The sequence below is a fragment of the Chlorocebus sabaeus genome, chromosome 21 (assembly GCF_047675955.1).
Source record: "Chlorocebus sabaeus isolate Y175 chromosome 21, mChlSab1.0.hap1, whole genome shotgun sequence".
In the NCBI taxonomy this organism is placed as follows: Eukaryota; Metazoa; Chordata; class Mammalia; order Primates; family Cercopithecidae; genus Chlorocebus; species Chlorocebus sabaeus.
The window spans coordinates 124745453-124766998 of record NC_132924.1 but is presented as its reverse complement, the minus strand read 5'-3'; the positions used below and the strand labels follow the sequence as shown (position 1 = coordinate 124766998).

General features: G+C 41.0%; 1 protein-coding gene across 6 annotated transcripts in view; it reads right to left on the bottom strand.

Annotated features, from left to right (window-relative positions):
* Positions 1–3699: 3699 nt before the first annotated feature.
* GALNT11 (polypeptide N-acetylgalactosaminyltransferase 11) overlaps positions 3700–21546 on the bottom strand; it is an 80880-nt gene continuing 63033 nt past the window's right edge. For all 6 annotated transcript variants that reach the window (XM_007983540.3, XM_007983543.3, XM_037991000.2 and 3 more), the window contains 8 exons: positions 21032–21157; positions 17795–18041; positions 15479–15596; positions 12748–12900; positions 9148–9366; positions 7749–7853; positions 5831–5968; positions 3700–5221 (listed from right to left, as the gene is read on the bottom strand). In XM_007983540.3, the coding sequence (XP_007981731.2) occupies positions 5090–5221; positions 5831–5968; positions 7749–7853; positions 9148–9366; positions 12748–12900; positions 15479–15596; positions 17795–18041; positions 21032–21157 (1238 nt within the window). In that variant the 3' untranslated portion in view covers positions 3700–5089. The remainder of the gene's footprint in view (positions 5222–5830; positions 5969–7748; positions 7854–9147; positions 9367–12747; positions 12901–15478; positions 15597–17794; positions 18042–21031; positions 21158–21546) is intronic.

Here is a 21546-nt window from a genome sequence, read left to right as displayed (position 1 = left end):
TGGAGCTTGCCTGGTCTCGGGCACACAGGTCTCGGGCGTCCAGCTCCTCCTACCCACCTTAGAGAATTCGCAGCTACCTTGCACCTACCTACTTTGAAAATACCATCCATGGGTTTTGGGTTTGTCTGTCTAGTTGCTCTAATTTTATGTAGATGTTGACTGGGCAAAATTTGAAAGCTGTGCTGCCACCTTTTCTACAATTTCCTGAGAAGCCCCCATGTCAGTCTGTTTTATTTCAGCCATTTTAATGGATGTGAAGTGGCATCTGAATGTCGTTTTAATTTGCAGTTCTTTGGTGACCATGATATTGAACACCTTTTCATACACTGAGCTATTTATACTTCTTTGGTGAAGTATCTAAATATTTTGTCCATTTTGAAAATTGGGTTCTTTTTAGTGTTGAATTTTAAACACAAACCCTTGAATATAGTTCTGTGACTTTTTTCATTTTCTCAGTGGTGTCTTGATAAGCAGAAGCTTAATTCTGAAGTTTAATTTGTTAATATTTTATGGCTAGTTTTTTTTCAAAAAAGTTTTATTAATATGTTGCCCAGGCTGGTCTCTTAACTCCTGAGCTCAAGCAATCCTCCCACATTGGCCTCCCAAAGCGTTGGGATTACAGGCATGAACCACCTGTGCCTGGCTTTTTTCTTTTTCAAACAGACAGGTTCTCACTATGTTGACCAGGCTGGTCTGGAAACTTCTGGCTTCAAGCGATTCTCCTGCCTTAGCCTCCCAAAAGTGTTGGGATTGCAGGCATGAGCCACCATCCCTGGCCAATGGCTGGCTCTTTAATGAGTGCTTAAGGAATCTTTGCCTACCCTAAAGTCATGAAGATATTCTCCTACATCTTCTTCTAAAAGCTTTATAATTTTAGTTTTTATGTTTAGATCTTAAAATAATGTTTATTTGTGGTACAAGGTGGTAGCAGAGGTGTCACAGGTAATTTTTTGTCCACAGGGATATCAGATTCTTACAGCACCATGTGTTGTAATAATTTTCTGTTCCCCACTGCATTTATCGGCTCCTTTGCTGCAAATCAATTGGCCATATATGTCTGGGTCTATTTCTCTTCCACCAATCAATTCATTATCCTTAAGTCAGCAGCATAGTAAGTCTTGAATTAGTGTAAATCCTCCAACTTTATTCTTTTCAAATTATTCTGGCCACTCTTAGGCCTATGCATTTCCGTATCAATTTTAAAATTATCAGTTTCCACAAAAAGCATACTGGGATTTTGATTAAAAGTAGCAGTAAATTCACAGATCAAATTGTGGAGAATTAACATCTTATTAACACTGAGTCTTCCAATCATGAATGTAATATAGTTCTCTAATCTTAACTTTTCTCAGCAACGTTTTCTACTTTTCATCATACAAATCTTACACATATTTTGTCATATGTACCCTAAATTTTTATATTTTGGATGCTATTGTAAACTGCAATGATAATACCATGAACTTCAGTTTTGAGCTGTTTGTTGCCAATATGAAGAACAATTCATTTTTATATTGATTTTTTTGTGGTCCTGATAAATTCCTTACTATGTCTAATAGTTTTGAAGACACTCTACGATTTTCTGCATACTTGATCATAGTCTGCAAATAAATACACTTTTACTTCTTCCTTCCTAATGTACATGCCTTTCTTTTTCTTGCTGTATTGCACTGGCTAGGAGAGGTAAGAACGGGTGTCTTTGCCTTATTCCCAATCATCTTTCACATTACATGAGGCTAGCTGTAGTATCTCCACAGATGCACTTTATGAGGTTGAGGAATTTTCTTTCCATTCCTAGTTTGCTGAGTTTTTATCATAAGTGGGTGTTGAATTCTGTCAATTTTCTACATTTTTTTCCTGCAAGGTCGCATATGCCTTTCCCCTTGTATTACTAACAAACACTGTAAATTATATTAATCAAATCTCCAATGTTAAACCATCTTTGCATTCCTGGACTAAAAGCAATTTGTTCATAATGTATCATCCTTTTTATATGTTGCTGGATTTGATTTGCTAATTTTTATAAGGAAATTTTTCTTCTATATTCATGTAGGATATAAAAATCCTCTGTGCTCTATCTGCTCATCCCTCCCTCCTTCTATTATCTGGGTTCTCCAGAAAAACAGAACCAATAGGATGTATGGAAATATAGAAAGAGATTTATTATGAGGGACTGAGATGCTCTATGATTTACTGCCTACAAGCTGGAAGCCCAGGAAAGGCAGTGGTAGTGTTCCAGCCCAAGGTGAAGGCCTCCTGAGCCAATGATGTAGGTCCTCGTCTGAGTCCAAAGGCCTGAGAGCCAAAACACTGACATCTAGCTCCAAGGAGTGAGCAAGTCACCCTTCCTTCACCTTTTCGTTCTATTTAGGCTCCCAATGGATTGAGTGGTGCCCACCCACATTCCTGAGAGCAGATCTTCTTTACCGAGTCTTCTGATTCAAACGTAATCTCCTCTGGAAACATCCTCACAGACACCCACAGAAATAATGTCTTACCAGCTACCTGGGCATTCTTTAGCTCAGTCAAGTTGACATCACATTCTCCCATAACCCCTAGCAAGCAGTGATCTTTTTGCCTCTGTGTTTTTGCCTTTTCCAGAATGTCATATAGTTGGAATCATAGCTTTTTCAGATTGGCTTCTTTCACTGAATAATATATTCTTAACATCCCTCCATGACTTTTCAAGGTTTAAGGCTTAATTCTTCTTAGCACTGAATGTTCCATGGTCTGAATGTACTATAGTTCACTATAGTTCATCCATGCATGCACTAAAGGACATCTAGCTTCCAGGTTTCGGCAGTCATGAATGCAGCTGCTGTAAAATCCATGTGCGGGCTTCGTGTGGTTTTCAGCTCCTTTGGCTAAACACCAAGGAGCGCAACTGCGGGATCACAGGGTACGAGTATGTTTACGAAGAAACTTGCCAAAGTGGCTGTACCACTTTGCACTCCCACCAGCAGGGAATCAGAGCTCCTGCCGTTCAGCATCCTTTTTTATTATCTGTAGACTCTAGTGCGCTTGCAACTCATTTCTGATGTTAGTAATTTCTGTGTTATTTTTTTTTTTTCGGCTAGAGGTTTATCAGTTTTACTGATCTCTCAAATCAGCTTTTAGCTTTATTTTCTCTGTTTTGTTTCATTCATTTCTGTTCTGGTATTTAATATTTCATTTCTGCCTCTTTGTCTAACTTGCTCTTTTTCTGTTAAGATGGAAGCTAAAGTCATTGAGACTTGTATCCTTTTCTAATATAGGTGCTTAATGCTATAAAACCTCCAAGTACTGCTTTAGCTGCATGCCACACACTGTTGTATTTTCATTTTTGGTCAGTTCAAAATAGCCTTTTGATTTTTTCCTCTGACCCTTAAGGTACTGGGAAGTGTGCTAGTTTTTTATAATATCTGGAGATTTTCCAAGTGTCTGTTATTGCTTTATATTATACTTGGCATGACTTGCTCAATATCCCAGAATATGGTCTATCTTGGTAAATGTTCCATGTATTCTGTTGTTGGGTAGTGTCAATTAGGCCACAATGGTTGACAGTATTGTTCAAGGTTTCTACATTATACTGTTTTTCTGTGTACTTGTTCTATCAGTTATTGAGAGGTGTGTTGAAATCTCTTACTGCAACTGTGGATGGGTGTACTTCTTGCACAAGTTTTAACAGAACTTCAAAATAAAGGCCACAAAAACTGATAAAACTGGGATTAAGCTGAACCTTTTATTCATGAAATGATGCTCTATATCATCTGTAGTACTATTCTCTGTGCTGAAATCTACTTTGTCTAATATATCTATTCAGATGTCTTTCATCTATCTTACCATCCTTCTATTTTTAATGTATTCATAAAGTGAGTTTCTTATAGGCAGCATATAGTTGGATCTTGCATATTTATCTAATCTGCCTTTTAACTGTGGCATTTACATTCATTACACTTAATGTGATTACTGACATTGTTGGATTTCAATCTACCATCTTGCTGCTCTTGTTTTCCACATGTACCATCCTGGCCTTTGAAATCAAATCACAGATAAAATATTTAGGATGTGGTACTTAAACTGTTTTGTGGTTCAGATAAAATATCTGAGTGTATACTCTGCAATATGAGACCGTCTCTCCTCTTAAGATGTGGTTTGGGAGGAAAATTCACCTTGTATTTCAGAATTTTTAGTATATGCAAGTGATTCCCAAATGTATTATCTCTAATTGAGCTACATCTTCCAGGAGTCTGACCTCTATATCCAACTGCCTGTTGAACAGCTCTCTTGGGTGCTGCACAGGCAACTTTGATGTCCAGTATCTAAGGTCACACAGCTCAAGCTAAGAAACTGGGATGCATCTTGAGAGGCAGAGGACTCTACCGAGCCTACTGGGTCATCAGCTGACTCCAAGAGCATGCAACACACCTCAGACCAGAGGCCCCAATACAAGACAAAATATCCTAAATAATCAAAAGGATTGTTTATTTTAAATGTAGATAGTATCATAATTCATCAAAATAATTTATAATACTTAACTGCCTCTTATACTGTCTTATAAATGATGCCTTCTGAAGTTAAAAACATAATGTAGCTTCAGTTCTTTTAGATGGTCTACTCACAACATACTAAACAATAATAGTTTTTTTTTTAAAGCACTATCTATCTCCTATGAAGTCTGAGAAAGGAAATCATGACAAGTTCCTGATCAGATAAAAACCACTGCATCATTAAAGAAGATTAAAAAGAGGCATAAATAAATCTGAATAGAAATACCCATTTTCCTGGGTTTTATCCTTCTGTACAAGCCCAATTCTAGGGTTAAAATGATATTCTGGTTTGCCTCTATAAGCAAGAAATTCCTTAACAGCAGCTCAGAAATAACCTTAATGTCTGGGTGAAACCAACTTCTTCACCTGTGGACACTCAGAGCTCCCATCTCTGTCAGACGCGTGTCACCTCTGCTAACACGCCCAGGCATCTCCGGGAGGACAGGGAAATGTCATCCTCTCTAAGATGACTCGACTCTACGCAACCCAGGCATTCCTAAAGCCCCAAACTCCACACAGGAGGCAACGCCTGATGAAGCACTGCTCCCGCCACAGCATCCACCTTAACCTTCCAAATGCCATTGCTGTGAAGAGGAGCCATCGCAGATCGCCATGGCGACAGAGCCCTTCTGACCCAGGGGATCCACCGCTCTCAGGCACTGTCCAACTGACACCTGGTATAGCCGATTGTTTTTCTGGAAAAAAAAAAAAAAAAAAGGTAGCAAGAAAAAAAATACTGCCAATTACTGGCAAAACGTGGAAATCCAGAAGAGATATGGAACATTTAAGAATTCAGACTAAGGGATACAATAGTCCCTCTTAGTTTAGTCCCTCTTAGATTAGTTTTCTGCTCTTTGTTACCTGCAATACAGTACAGTAAGATACTTTCTGACCACAATCACAATTTGTATTATAGTATATTGATTTGTTTTTATAGAGAAAACCAACAGGCTGCTGGGCTTCGGCAATCCTCCCACCTCAGCCTTCTCAGTGCTGGGATTACAGGTGGGAGCCACTGCACAACCACAGTATGCTGTTGTAACTGTTCTGTTCTTTAGAGTTATTGTTGTGAACCTCTTACTGTGCCTAACTGATGAATTTTATCACAGGTATCTCTCTAGAAAAAAAATAGAGTATATACAGGGTTTGTGCTGCCTGTGGTTTCAGGCATCCACTCAGGGGGACCACTGTACTGCAATCTGAGAAGATCACCCCCAAGGTAGAAAATGAGTTCATCTGCTGCACCCCTCACTCAACCTTGTGGGTCTCTGCACATTCTCCCAACATCACCGAGCACTCCTCACCCCAAAGGTCCACTGCTGGGATCCTCCTGACCCGTGGCATTTCATGAGCCGTGGTGGGTCTGATGAGCGAGTCTCTGACATATCTAGACAAAGGAGACTATTTAAAACCAATTCATGCTCTTCATTATAAATCCAGATCTAGAGAAGAAAAAAACATTAAATTTAGATAACGAATTTTAAGACTGAACAACATTAATTCCTGGACTGTGTAGGTGATAGAGGAGCCCAACAAGCCTCTGGCTGACCCTCTGGAGACAGAAGGGCACATGGCTGCCATTTTCATTGATTCCTCATCGGTGGGGCAGTTAGGAAGTGCATAGACTGAATCACAGATAATCTTCAGGAACACACCTGGGTGACATGGCAAGTGCAATGAACACCTCACTCTCCAACATGCGCCATCACTACACTCAAAAGGAATCTGTTCTCTTCTGTTCTCCTATTTACTCATTGCTTCAACTTACAGACTCCAAATGGATGTGTGCAGTGTTCACGAACATGAAGACCCTCGATCAGAGTCATAGGGAGCTGAGAGAGAATTTTCTGCAACACTGCTATTGTTTCATAGCCTGTGTACAGTTAGGGACCTACTGGCCACATGCAGCTATTGTACACTTGAAATGTGACTGGTGGCTACAGAATTGGCACAACTATAAAGTGACAACACAGTACATTTAGAATAGGGTAACTCCATCACCCCAACTTATATTTTCTGGAACAAATTTCAGCTCTCATCTCACTGTGACCTACACCACTGAAATGTCACCACAATTTTAATACTTCCACAATACTGCCACCTCTTCTACCCAGAAGCTGCACAGAAATTCCTTTTTTTTTTTTAGACGGAGACTCACTCTGTCACAAGGCTGGAGTGCAGTGGCACAATCTTGGCTCACTGTAACCTCTGCCTCCCAGGTTCAACCAATTCTCCTGCCTCAGCCTCCGAAGTAGCTGGAATTACAGGCACGCACCACCACACCCAGCTAATTTTTTTTGTATTTTTAGTAGAGATGGGGTTTTACCATGTGGGTCAGGGTGGTCTTGAACTCCTGACCTCATGATCCTCCCAAAGTGCTGGGATTACAGGCATGAGCCACCGCGCTGTGCCCCAGAAATCCCTTTTTAACCATGTTTTCAACACATGTATCACCTGAGACAGTGGGCATGAACTCTTCTGGGAGAATGTTTGAAGAAATGTCACAGTATACATTATTTACCAAAAAGTCCAAGTGGCTTTTTTTTGGTTTGTTTTTTCTGAGTGACACCAACCCACCACTGAAATAGAAATGAGACACTACAGTTTATGAGATTAGACTGCTGTTACATTATGCTATTTTATCAGACACAAATGAGTTTGAAATTGCTGTTCTCAATTGAAGTCCAAGTTATTTGCTGATTTTTAGGCCCATTTTAATATTATTTAGGAGACATACATAAGCTGAAATTAAATTATGTGAATGGAATGAACTGAAACTCTGTAGTGCTTCCCTTGGCCATTTCTAACAAATTCCTATGGCTTGTAAGTCATAAGTTATTCCCTATAATATTAGAAAGTACAAATAATGGTGTAAACAATTAAAATAATCCATGACAATGAGCAGAGGTAGGAAAAACATACAAAGGAGACAAAAGTAGCCGACTGAGGTGTCATCTAAGGCCACTCTCATCCTTTTAACCCATCTATGCCGAAGGCTGTAATTTTTTTCGGTGAAAAATCAGACCCTGGCGATGACCTTGAGCAGTAGGATACAGATAAGCCCCATAAGCTTAGTGTTCCAATAACGGAACACTACACATAAATGGGTTAAGAAAAGCCAGAATAGTAGACACTGATGTCCTCAGGAGTGACTGCCAGCAGCTTCCCTTCATTGGAAGCCACCTTGCAGGCACTGGCTGTGAGCTCTGAGGCCTCACTCACCTGATTTGGGTCACTGTAGTCACAGGCCTTAAGCACCACGAGGCCTCCCTTCTGACTTGGGCGGCCCTGGGCCACCAGGCATTTGTTGGTCTGGAGGTGATAGAGCTGTAAAAGAAGGCACTCAGCTCAGAATGCGGGAAGCAATCCCAGAGACGCCTCCCAAGCCTGGAGGTCGTTCCGGGCGAAATGTGAAAGGTTATTCTGGAGGTACGAATTCCAAGATATGCATTTTTAATTCCTAAGTTCTAGCCTCAGAACATAGGAGCATCAAGATAGACAAAAGTTATAACTCCAAAAGTTATTAGCAATTTTAACATGCAGGCAGTGTCAGCTACGAATTCTAGCTACATATACATGTTTACTAATCTATAGCAGATGAAGGAAATTAAAATGTCATCCCTGCCCTAAAGAACTTTCAAATGAAGTCAGGGATATGAGAACAACATGTGTAAAAAAGGACCCAATGAAATGCAATATGCAGGCTACACTGGAGATGCACAGATGACAGCTATCGCAGAACTGTGAGGGCGAGACAAACAGCAAGAAGTAATAATGGTAAGGGATCAACTACATGGGCACACACTGCTCTCTCTGACTTAGAGAAAAATACCTAATACTAAACATCTGGATGCTGGGTTTTTGTTTTATTTTTGTTGTTTTTGTCTTATTATAGAGAGAAGAGGAGGGAAAGCTCTAGGCTTCCTCCAGCCACTGAGGGAGAGTTGGCACTGTTCTGGCAGAAGTGCCTTCTTCATAAAAGAAGGGACACTGGGCAACACAGACAGTAGATGCCCTTAGCTTTCAGAAGCCAACTCTAAGAGATGACTCAGGAGAAAGGGATGATTTTCTGGCCGGATCCCTGTGACTATATAACTGTAATGAGTTTAAGACACAAAGACAGCTAAGGAAATGTGGTTGATGAATGTGCTTTCTGCTGAGCTCAGGTGACTTCTGGGAACACCAGACGTGAAATCCCACCCCATTCCCCCACTCTGGCCCTCACTACCACCTCTGCTCTATCTGTGACTTGGTTCCCAGAACTAAGAGCAAACAGCAGATCACTGCCCCATGCTCCACTTGTTTTCCTTTTTGGCCTGTCCTCTGACACGTCCATGACCTCTGTCCAGGGTGTATTCCCATGTGCCTCTGCACTCTTGGAAACTGTCACATAACTTAGCCTCACAGAAGGCAACTATGCCGGCAAGGCAAGGATCTACACTTGAGGTCCTACACTTGCGTAGAGGAAGTTCTCATAAACAGAATATAATGAAAGGCAAGCTGAAGTCTGTCATTAGACTCTGTTAAATCCACAGTGTCATCTGTTATAGCTTATGGACACTTCAAAACTTTTCATATCAAATGCTTTTCATAAGACACCTGGAAAAGACTGCTTTCTTACCCTTCCACGTTGAAGGACTTTCGGTCGTTTTGGCCCTCTGTTAACAAAAATGGGTTGTTGGGGTTTGGCGTGGGGCCCAGATATCTGCATCTCTGGGTATATATTATCCAAATACCATTTAAATGATTTACAACCCAACTTCTTTCTCAATTCAACACGCTCACTGATATTTCCATAGCTTTTCGTCTTCAGGTCAGGTCTTAAGGAAAAATACTGCTCCTGAATTTTAAAAAAGTAAAAATAAGAAAATCAAATTTTTTGTTAAAAAAATATTTTTTACACGATGAAGTCCATTACTAACAATGATGATAACATGTACCTTAAACTGTATCTGAGAATCAGTGAAACAGGCGTATATATGAGATCAGTGGGTCTCAAACTCGTGAGTCTCAGTAATCGATGTTCTTAAAAATTACGGAAAACTCCCAGGAGGGTCTGTGTGTGTGGGCTGTGTCTGTTCATATTTATCATACAGAAATTAAAACAGAGAAACCTACAAATTATTAATTCCTTAAAATAATTAAAAACTCATTACAAACACAAAGATTTAGTGAGAACAGTGACATTGCTTTATATTTTTGCAAACCTTTTTGCTGGCTGGCTGGCTTAAAACAAGTCAGCTAAATTCTCACATCTGCATTTAGCCGGCTGCTGTGTTTTTTTGGTTAAATATATGTATTTTTAAAATCACAACCTATATATAATTATGGGGTTAACACTACTCCAAAATTCAATAACTTTTGAAGTTTAGTTACAATGTGGAATATGAAATCATATTAAGATTTTTACACGGTTGCATTAAAATGTACTGGTCTATCGCCTGGGCGTGGTGGCTCACACTTGTAATCCCAGCACTTTGGGAGGCCAAGGCAGGCAGATCACTTTAGGTCAGGAGTTTGAGACCAGCCTGGCCAACATGATGAAACCCCCTCTCTATGAAAAAAATAGAAAAATTAGTTGGGCACGGTGGCACATGCCTGTAATCCCAGCTACTTGGGGGCTAAGGCTGCAGAATCACTTGAACCTGGGAGGTGGAGGTTACAGTGAACTGAGATTGCGCCACTGCACTACAGCCTGGGCGACAGAGTGAGACTCTGACTCAAAAAAGACAAATAAAATCTCATGGTCTGTATGGCTCTCTGAATGGATCTTCCACCCGTTTTTGTAACAGCATGCATTAATCATTTGGAAAATACTAGTCCACTGGATTGTGCTGTTCTACCAAATACTGAAAAATTTCACCATACAATATCAAAAAAATTATATATATATAGATATATAAAACCACTGATCTCCTCAGTAAAGAAATTTTTTTTTTTTTGAGATGAAGTTTCACTCTTGTTGCCCAGGTGGAGTACAATGGCACGATCTCGGCACACCACAACCTCTACCTCCACCTCCTGGGTTCAAGCCATTCTCCTGCCTTAGACTCCTGAGTAGCTGGGATTACGGATACGCACCACCACACCCGGCTAATTTTGTATTTTTAGTAGAGACGGGGTTTCTCCATGTTGGTCAGGCTGGTCTCGAACTCCCGACCTCAGGTGATCCTCCTGCCTCGGCCTCACAAAGTGCTGGGATTACAGGCATGAGCCACCGTACCCGGCCAAGTAAAATTTTTAAGTACTAGGAAGCTGTCAAACTCCTGGTGGTAAATGTAACTTTTTCAAATTCTAATTTTCACTTGAGAGCTTGAATTTTATCATTTGCAACAAATACTGTCAGTTGTTTTCATTTTCATTATTTAGTTCATTTTACCCAAATATGAGTAATTATGGTTTGTGAGTCAGTCAGTCTTAACACATAAAAAGAGTGTTCCTGGAAAGCAGTGGCTAGCTCCGCCCACAACCCAAACAACCGCACAAGTGTTTTTCCTTGAACCAACCACTGTACTTCAGTACGCAGGAGAAGTGCTTTCTGTGTGAGCATGCGTACTCACACAGGATACTAAAAAGGCACATTGAGACTTACTAAAATTATTTTATCAATGACATTCAGAAATGAAACTGGCCTTTGTCTTCTGAGTGAGTGCTGGTGAAGAATGCAGTGACTATAGTATAACTGGGTGATGATGTCTCCATTTATGCTAAGGCACTAGCCACTTTACTCGCCTGATTTTACACACTCAGTGCAATGTCAACATGGTCAAAGAGGCAAATACTGTATTAACCTCTGAAAATGATTTTAAACTGGCAGACCTCCTCAGAGAGTGGCTAGGATTGGGACCATGTGTTGAGAACTATGGTAGCCAGTGATGATTTAGAGATGAGCATGGAATTAGACCTGAAAGTCTGGTCAAGGCGGGAGAAGGGAGATAAACAGTGCTATAGAAGAAACACTGTGGAGTCTCTACTGCCCCCAAACACAGCACACCGCTCTGTCCCTCTCATTCCAGCACATGCTACAGGTCTCTGTTTACATTTTCCTCACGGTGTGAAAAATTACTGTGCACTCCCTTATTCATCTTTTATCCCTCAAAAACCTAACACAGAGCCTGGCATACAGGAGATGCACAACAAATGTTTAAAAAATAACTCTACACAAATACAGCAGCAGCCGGGCGCAGTGGTCCACGCCTGTAATCCCAGCACTTTGGGACCTCCGAGGCTGGCAGATCATCTGAGGTCATGAATTCGAGACCACCCTGACCAAAATGGTGAAACCCCATCTCTACTAAAAAAACCAAAGTAGCCAGGAATGGTGGCTGGCACACACCTGTAATCCCAGGTACTCGGGAGGCCGAGGCCGAGGCTGAGGCAGGAGAATCACTTGAACCCAGGAGGTGGATGCTGCAGTGAGCTGAGATTGCACCACTGAACTTCAGCCTGGGCAACAAGAGTGAAACTCGGTCTCAAAAAAAAAATCACAGCAGCATTTGTCGTGACAGTCGAAAGTGGAAACAGGCCAGGCGTGGTGGCTCACACCTATAATCCCAGCACTTTGGGGAGGTCAAGGCAGGTGGATCGCCTGAGCTCAGGAATTTCACACCAGCCTGGGTAACACAGCAAAACCCCATCTCCACCAAAATACACAAATTAGTCGGGCATGGTGGCATGCATCTGTGGTCCCTAGGGAGCTGAAGTGGGAGGATCACTTGATCCTGGGAGGCGGAGGCTGCGGTGAGCCAAAATCTTGCCACTGTACTCCAGACTGGGTGACAGAGTGAGACTCTGTCTCAAAAAAAAAAAAAGTGGAAAAAACCTAAATGTTCATCAGCTGGATGGATAAAGTAAAATGTGGTCTGTTCATACAATGGAATATTATTTGGCAATGAAAAGGAATGCAGACCCATACATGGTGCGGCACGGATGAACCCGAAAACGCTGTGCTCAACTGAAGAAGCCAGACGGAAAAGACCACGTGGTTTATGATTCCATTTGTATGAGTAGACACTTACAAAATTACAAGAGTCAGATTAGAACCAAAAAGAAGTGAAGTACTAGGTGAAGAGGGTGGGGGGAAACTAGAAAGAGTCGGCCCTAAGGTGAAGGTTAACCAAGAGAAATATGCCAGAGTGAAAAGTAAAGCAACCAAAGCTATCACTAGGCCAGTCACTACTGGCCTATCATTTATCCTTCTAAACAAGAAATTTCATCTCACCTTGTATTCATCCAACCAGACATGTGCCAGCCTCAAAGAGTTGTGTGTCATGGTGTCCTGGCCTTCAGGAGATCCATATGGTCGCCTTTTTCGGAAAATGTGTCCTACTCTAGAGCAAGGGATGATGAAAAGCTTACCGCCACACATCCAGATCTGGTCAGAAGCAAAAACACGTGTGAACAGTTGCCTCATGTTATTGTGAAACCAATGTATGAATTTTCAATGAAATTAATCTTTATTCAATAGGTGTTTATGAAACTTGGCAAGATATTTACATCTCATTAGATACAAATACTCAAATAGAAGAAAATGAGAAGGTACATTGTTAAAAATTACCTGTCTTTATCATTACAAGGAACTGAATTCTAAAACAATGCACATAGTAAGCATTTACTACCATGTGTCTGAAATTGCACTTACCCAACTCTGTCGCTTTAACAGATCAAGAGACTTGATGTTAGGCACTTAAGGACAAGAAGTGCTTATTACCTGGTCTTCTCATTTCAGTTTCACAGCTACTTGCTTATACAATGCATATTCTTTTTTAGAAAACAGATTTTTAAATATAAAATATATAGAATAACTCCAGATTAAGATTCAAAAGACGTTAGCTCTGGTCTAAATTCTGTCCTTGACTATCTGAATTACTTCGGAGTTAAGTTCGTTTTTGTGGGACTTGATTACCTTATTTAAAAAAATAAAAATAAAAGAGACTGAACTTTTAATAATAAAATCTATTAAATAAGAGGCACAATAAAATCTATTACGCCTTTAACCCTAACATTCTAAAACTTACAGAATGAAAACCTGCTTTTGTTGTTGTTGTTGTTGTTGTCGAGACACAGCCTTGCTCTTGTCCCCCAGGCTAGAGTGCAGTGGCACTTGGCTCACTGCAACCTCTGCCTCCCAGGTTCAAGCGATTCTCCTGCCTCGGCCTCCCGAGTAGCTGGGATTACAGGCGCCCGCCACCACGCCCAGCTAATTTTTTTGTATTTTTAGTAGAGACGGGGTTTCACCATGTTGGCCAGGCTGCTCTTGAACTCCTGACCTCAGGATCAGCCCGCCTTGGCCTCCCAAAGTGCTGGATTATGGGCGTGAGCCACACAGACCCAGCCAAAACCTGCTTTTTAGAAATACTGTAGTCAGTACATTTGCAGAAATACAAAAGGACATATGAACAAGTATCGTGGTAATATCTGATAGGGATTCTGCTAACTGGACTAGGAGATGGTTGGGAGAAATACTGGGATATTTGCTTGGAAGGAGAAGTCTCAGCTCTCCCCTTGCCCTCTTTCTGCCTTTTCCAAAGACTGTCTACACCATGGTCCTCTGAGCCACAGACCCCACCTACACTGTTACCTTTCAAACCTAAGCAATTGGAGAAGACAGATAATGCAAGGTGGATTTCTTCCTCAGGACAGGGGTACCTGTATACACAAAGGACTTAGTAAGCTATACACGGGGTGACGGTATAAGGCAGCATCGAACTGAGCTGTTTCTGAAAGTACAATGGGAAGCTATTAATTTTTCCAAGAGAACAGGTATGAACTAGGATGGTCTTAGGCCTCAGGGAAATCTGGTCACCCTGACTATATGTATCTGGTAGTATCAATAAAATAAACCAACAAAAAAAGAACATACCTTTAAATTAGCACACTAAAACATTCTAAATTTATATCCAACCATTCTTTACAACAATACTTTTATAATTTAAATATATATATACACACACAGACACACACACACACATATACATACACAGAGTGGAATAACAGATACTGGAGACTCTAAAAGGTGGGAGGGGAGTGAGGGATGAAGTACCACCTATTGGGTACATTGTCCATTATTCCGGTGATGAGTGCATTAAAAGCCAGACTTTACCACCACACACTATGCACTTGTACCTCTAAATCCATAGAAACAGACTAGGTACAGTGGCTCACGCCTATAATCCTACCACCTTGGGAAGTCAAGGCAGGAGGATTGCTTGAGTCCAGGAGTTCAAGACCAGCCTGGGCAACATAGCGAGACTCGCATCTCTACAAAAAATAGAAAATTAGCCAGGTGTGGTGACATGCGCCTCTACTCCCAGCTACTTAGGAGGCTGAGAGGTGGGAGGGTTGCTTGAGCCCAGGAGTTCGAGGCTGCAGTGAGCCACTGTGTTCATGCCACTCTACTCCAACCTGGGCAGCAGAGCAAAACCTTGTCTCAAAAAAAAAAATATGAATAAATATATGGCTTCTTACATGCTTTTTCATTTTGTTGTTGTTTTCCTAGTCAATGGATCAATATGTACACTTCTGACGTTTCGAATAGATATTATCCATATCACAGATTCTGGCAAGGTAGCATTCATTAAGGACAATTTGTCAATAAAGATAATCATGGAGCATTCTGGGAGGCTGAGGCAGGAGGATCACTTGAGCCCAAGAGTTCAACACCAGCCTGGGCAACACAATGAGACCCCATCTCTACAAAAAATAGAAAAACTACAGGCACGTGCCTGCAGTCCCAGCTAATCAGTAGGCTGAGACAAGAGGATCGCTTCAGCCCAGGAGGTCAAGGCTGCAGTGAGCTATGATCACACCACTGCACTCCAGCCTGGGCGGCAGAGAAAGACCCTATCTCAAAAAATATAATAATCGAGGAGAACATAAAGAAAATATGAGATCATGGATGAAAATCATATTCTACTACACACAGTTATTAATTGAGCATGCAAAAAAATTACCCGAAATGATATTTCCAAGTTTTCTCCTCCCCAGATATCCATGCCACTATCATACTGTCCAAGTTCATGGAAATACTGTCTGTTCATGGCAAACAAACCTCCAGCCATTGTTGGTGACCTCGAAAAAGGAAAACAATTACTGTACTTATTCCACATAGTTATCTTACCTACTACTTTTGTTTAAAATACTCAGTGTCATTTTGGAACATAACTAATAAAAATGGAATTAATGATTATGAAACATGTTATCCAGTATCAGAGAATGAGCCAGGCCATACAACTGAATTTTCTAGATTGCTAATAATATGCTAGTATCTGGCATACGAAGGCTACTTTTCTAAGTCTCAGAGGCTCTTTTCCTATTATAACCATTTCTGATAGAAAGCCACCTGATATGGTCATTCCTTCTGACAATCTCACAGAGCCTTGGGGATCAAAACTGGGCTCTAAGGTCCACCAAGGAGAGACCTGACAAACATCACACATTGGGAGTTGGACTCACACAGTTAGACCAGTGGCTCTCAACTGGGATGACTGTGTCCCCAACGGTCATTTCATAATCTTGAGAGCATTTTTAGCTGTCACGTCTTGATGTGTTTGTGTGGCAGGGTGCTCCCAGAATCTGGGCTGAGGTCAGGGATCCTACTACCTATCCTAAAATGCACAAGAGGGCCCCTACAACAAAGAATTATCTGGCCCAAAATGTCAGTAGTGCCAAGGCTGAGAAGCGCTGTGCTGGACTGAGAAAAGCCGTAGACTGGTCCTCTCAGGGACTCGAGCTAGCTTCCAGTCCGCTCACTTCCTAAAACTAGACAGAGGGGAGTGTGGATTCTAGTGACCCAAGCTGCCTGCAGAAGAGAAGCAAAATTATCTCTGCAGGGAAAAAACATCATCTCAGGTATGAATGTATTTCTATAATTTTTCATACATCATGTCTGGCACTAAGCAAAAATAAATAAGCAACAAATAAATAACCAGGCAAATGGGAAGATAAAATCATATGAAAGCAAAATGAGAGAAACAACATATAACAGAAACAGATATGCAGGAGTTTCAAATATGGAATCATCAACCAAAGACTTTAATTGCTTCAAAGAAAAAGACAAGGCAGAATTCGGCAGCAAATCAGTTACTTCAAAAAAGTAACCATGTTTATACATATCCAAAAAACACTTTTTAAAAACAAGACCAAAAAAATGTAAGCAGCCAGTGAGAAAGAGATTATCTTAAGGGAAGCAAAGTAAGACTAACAACGCTGACTTCCTGTCTGAAATGGTGAATGCCAGAAGGTTCTCGAATGATGCCTTCAAACACTGAAAGAACATGCATGTCTGCCACTGCCAACCTAGAACTAGATATTGAGTAAACATGTTGTTCAAAACAATGCTGAAACACAAGGACATTTTCGGAAAAACAGAGGACTAATCACTAGGAGGTCCAACTAAAGGAACGACTAAGAGTGTTCTTCAGCCAGGACGAGAGCAATCCCAGATAGAGCCTGCAGCTGCAGAAGGAACAGGGTAACATAAAGGGGAGATACTTGGGCAAGCCTGTGTGAATACTGCTATGTAAGAAATCGCTTCTGGGTTTTAAATTATGTGGACAGCAACAATAACAAGTAAATTGGGGGAAAAATAACTGAAATGTGAACATTCTGAGATCCTGGCATTGTTTGGAGAAAGTACCAATTTTGATCACACTCTGGCAAATCAAGAACAAATGTTGCATTCTTTAAAAAGTTAAAATACAGGCAAACCTCTCTGAATTCAATCTACATAAGAAATTTTTAAAGAAAACAAAAATAAGAAAAGCAGATTTATATTACAGAAGATGAAACACAGATAAGAACATAAAATAATTCCTATACCATGACTTTAATAATTATACTAGCAGGAATATAACTTCAAAATCCTAATGGAAGCAAAGGCTTATGTATTAATGTTTTTCACAGCATCACTCAGGTTACCAAACAACTGAAGGTAAGTTAGTGAACAATAAATACACCACGGTGTTTGACATACCAAGAGCAAACACCACATGGGCCCTCCCAGGGCTTCCTCTGCAATGGTGGCGTGGTCTGTCTGCCTTTCTCACAAGGCTCTAAGTCCTTGAGGGGACATATAGTATCTTAACTCATCGATCTTTCCTTAGGACTTGGCAGACTGCATACAATTCAATACATACTCAAGAATTTTTTAATGTACAAATTAAGTCAACACTTTTGCTCCTTACAAAGGAGGAATTATCTTTAATATCATTTTTTTCTCTTGTAAGGAAGCACTGGTAGGAATTTTTCAAACAAAGGGGTGATCTTACTTTATTGGTGCAGTGGCTCCCTCCGCTCCTAGCTCAGAAAGGGGGACAAGATCCCATTTGAAGTGCAGCCCCCAGTTGAACCCTCCGCGGACGACAGGGGACGAGCTGTAGGCCAGCGTGTCGGCGCTGATGATGTCGATCACTGGGCACACCACAGTATGCCGGTCCTCACGGATGGCGGCCAGCAAGGGCTGCAGCCACATCATATTCACTTCACAGTGGCTGTCCAGGAACACAAGGACTTCTCCTGGGGAGGAAACAACAGAGGCTCAGGAGAGTGTTGCAACGCTCAATTTAGGCACAGCCACCCGTCCAATGGGATGATGCAGTGACACAGCATGAAACACGACTGCCACCCTGCCAGCCCCAGATGGCTTAACTGCTGCACCACACTTCACTGCTGATGGTCAGCAAGGACGTCCCTCAGCCAGTAATGCTGCGAGCAGTGTCCTGCTGTAGTTGAGGGACCCATACAAATCACAGGCGCGCCTCTTGAGAAAACGGACAGGCAATTTCACTCTCTTCAGGAAACGGAGTCAGTCTCACAGGAACAACTCAACTCTCTGGAAAGGCCAGATATTGAGTATTTCAAGATGTTTTGGTGCCACGACAGTGACCAGTTGTGTAGATATTTTTATTACAATTATTTTAATCAAAATATTTTGAAATTTAGCACACACTTATAATACATCTCTCTGCCTCAGTAAACAGAGTACAGAGAACACAGCTGCCTTCTCACTGGTGACGAGGAAATGCACTGTAACCACGGCTGGCTGCTGCCACACAGCAGTTCTCCCGGAGAGGGAGGTGCAGCCGGGGGCGCTGTCGGGGACGCCTCTTGCTCATTTCTGTTTCTTCCATCTCCCACCTTTCCTTTCTACTGCCCCCCACCCTCTTGGCTTCAGTGGCTCTCATCTGCCAATGGGATACACCTTTCTTCTAGCTAGCAAAATATTAAATCATCAACATTTTATCCTGCACTTCAAGCTCCCCTTGATAAATGTGAGCAGAACTGAGGATTTTTTTTTTTAACATATAATTTCAAATTTAAGAGCTCCATGGTTCTTCTGAGCAGTTGAGAAACTTAGAATCTCATCATCAGGTTGCATTATTGTTTTTCTAAAAGTGCACTCGTGAAATGTATCAAGATTTTACATGAACTACTTAAAGCACCAGATGTTATTTATCCAACTTCAACTAGTGATAAAAGCAGTATCTCAGTTTTCAATGATGCCCGTGAATCAGTCCCACAGATCAGTGTCTGTAAACAGCCTGAAGCTGTGGGGATGTAGGCAGCAGGCAGCTCTCCCCTGTCACTGAATGCAGAAAGGCAGAACCTCCCATATGCACATCAGTGGGGGTGAGGTGGGATCAATTCAATCACGATTGCTGCTTCCATTGCTGCTTCAAGGAGAAAATGGATTCAGAGCTTTTCTTATTCTAAAAGTGTTACTTTTTCCAATTAACACCAATTTAACTAAATGAAGACTATACCTGGTCACAGTGAACCTGAAACAATGACTTCCAGGCAAACTGACTTGCTTCTGACAGATCCTAAACTATATCTGAATGAGGACCTGAAGAGATCATAAAGGGAAAAAAACCTAAATAACTATTGCTATCTAAAAACAGTCAATTCACAGTAAACATGCATTCTAACGGAACCATGTTTTGAGTGGCTTAATACTGAAAATACCCCACAATTTTCACTCTATTGCTTTGCCTTGAATAACTCCACACGGTCAATTCAGTAAATCTTTACATGACTAGAAACCTAGAAACGATAGTCTCACAAGCCTTGAGCTCAGTCTGCATCCACTGCAGATGGGATGTAGAGGAGCTGCTTCTCTTTTTTTGTTAATTGCTTCAGGTCACTGTGGGTTTAAGAGAAAGAAGAGAAGACAGAGTCTAAAAGTGAAGTCCTAGTTCAGCCCAGCACAGCCAGTGGCTCCACAGGGGGAGCGGCGGTGAGCAGTGCCGGCCGCCACGAACCCAGTGGCAGGTTATCTAGAAACGAACCCAGTGGCAGGTTATCTAGAAACGAACCCAGTGGCAGGTTATCTAGAAACGAACCCAGTGGCAGGTTATCTAGAAACGAACCCAGTGGCAGGTTATCTAGAAACGAACCCAGTGGCAGGTTATCTAGAAACGAACCCAGTGGCAGGTTATCTAGAAACGAACCCAGTGGCAGGTTATCTAGAAACGAACCCAGTGGCAGGTTATCTAGAAACGAACCCAGTGGCAGGTTATCTAGAAACGAACCCAGTGGCAGGTTATCTAGAAGAGCGCGGAATACAGGAAGGACTGTAGTAGATGCTGTCACTGCTAGGGAATGTCCCCACCAAGTTCTGTCATTCTCAAATGACTTTCAAAATTTTTTTGCCATGTCCATGCACTACCTGCAGTATTATACACCTAACATTTTTAAACAGATTCATTTGTTTTAAATTTATTTTAAATTTTTTAAAAATTATAATCATAAATGAAACTCAGGGAGACCAATTACACATAGGTAACCATAAAACGAAATACAACAGAATCTATAATGTAATTGAAGACTAACCAGATATATTTTCTACAGAAGACTGAAATTGAGATGTTCTTTCTTTCTAAAGGGGGAGATCAGTGTATGATGGAAAGGTTTTAAAGATATACCAGTAACAATGGAGACTTTCTCCTTGATGGAATCATTAGAATTAAGAGGGAATTTTAAAGAAAATGCCTTTTATAATTATGTAAGTCAATCTTACATTCATTTACCAATTAAAGTAATGATGTGTAGCTCCAGAGGGATGCACTCTGCACTAAGAATTAAAAGCATAGTTCAACAGTTTGGGTTCATACTTTTAAATTTTGTATTTAAAAACATAAAAGTTCAGTTACATTTTGGTCCAGGCTTTTCTGCTTATATAAGTGAACAAGATATAAATCTATTTGAGGGGCAATAACTATCAAAAAAGCATCGCTATGAAAACAGACACTGAGGATGTGAGAGTTCAGCCCCCTGCACTACGTCCACTACCTGTACTACGTCCACTACCTGCACTACATGCTTTGGGGTAGCAAGCAGGCCTGGAGTTATGAACAGGCCTTTCCCAAACAGAACAAGCCTCATCTCTCCTGCTGGCAATGTCCATTTGAAACACCACTTTTCATAGACTTTGCAGAATCAGGACAGGTGCTGACGCTTGAGCCCTTGTCTTCCAACACCAGTAGAGCAAAGCTAACAAGTGATACCTGTCGCATGGGCCGCGCCAATCATTCTTCCTCGAATCAATCCCTCACGCTTTGTATTTCTTATGACTTTAATTTTTCCAGGGAGGTATTTTTGGACATATTCATCTAGTTCTCCTTTCAAATCATCTGAAAATAGAGTCCCACAATTATTCAAGCTGTATGAGACATATATAAAGACACTTTACAGCTATTCTAAAGTTGCATCTAGTACTTGCTAAAATTCACATCAATAAAACAAAATATAGAATATTATTTTAAATGAGTATTGTAGCTTATCGTGTAGGAAGAAAAAGGAAGGAAAGAAATGAAGGGTAAGAGCTGGAATATTAGCCAAGAGGAATACTTACTTTAGTTATAGACTTATTTGTATCTCCATAGCATCAAGCACAATACTTTGCATAAACAATGTTTGGAATGAGTATTTCGAGTGCATAAATGTTCAGCTGACTGTATATAAATCACAGTGATAACAAAGAAAATGAGATATAAATGCCTTTTATTACAAAGGAATTTAT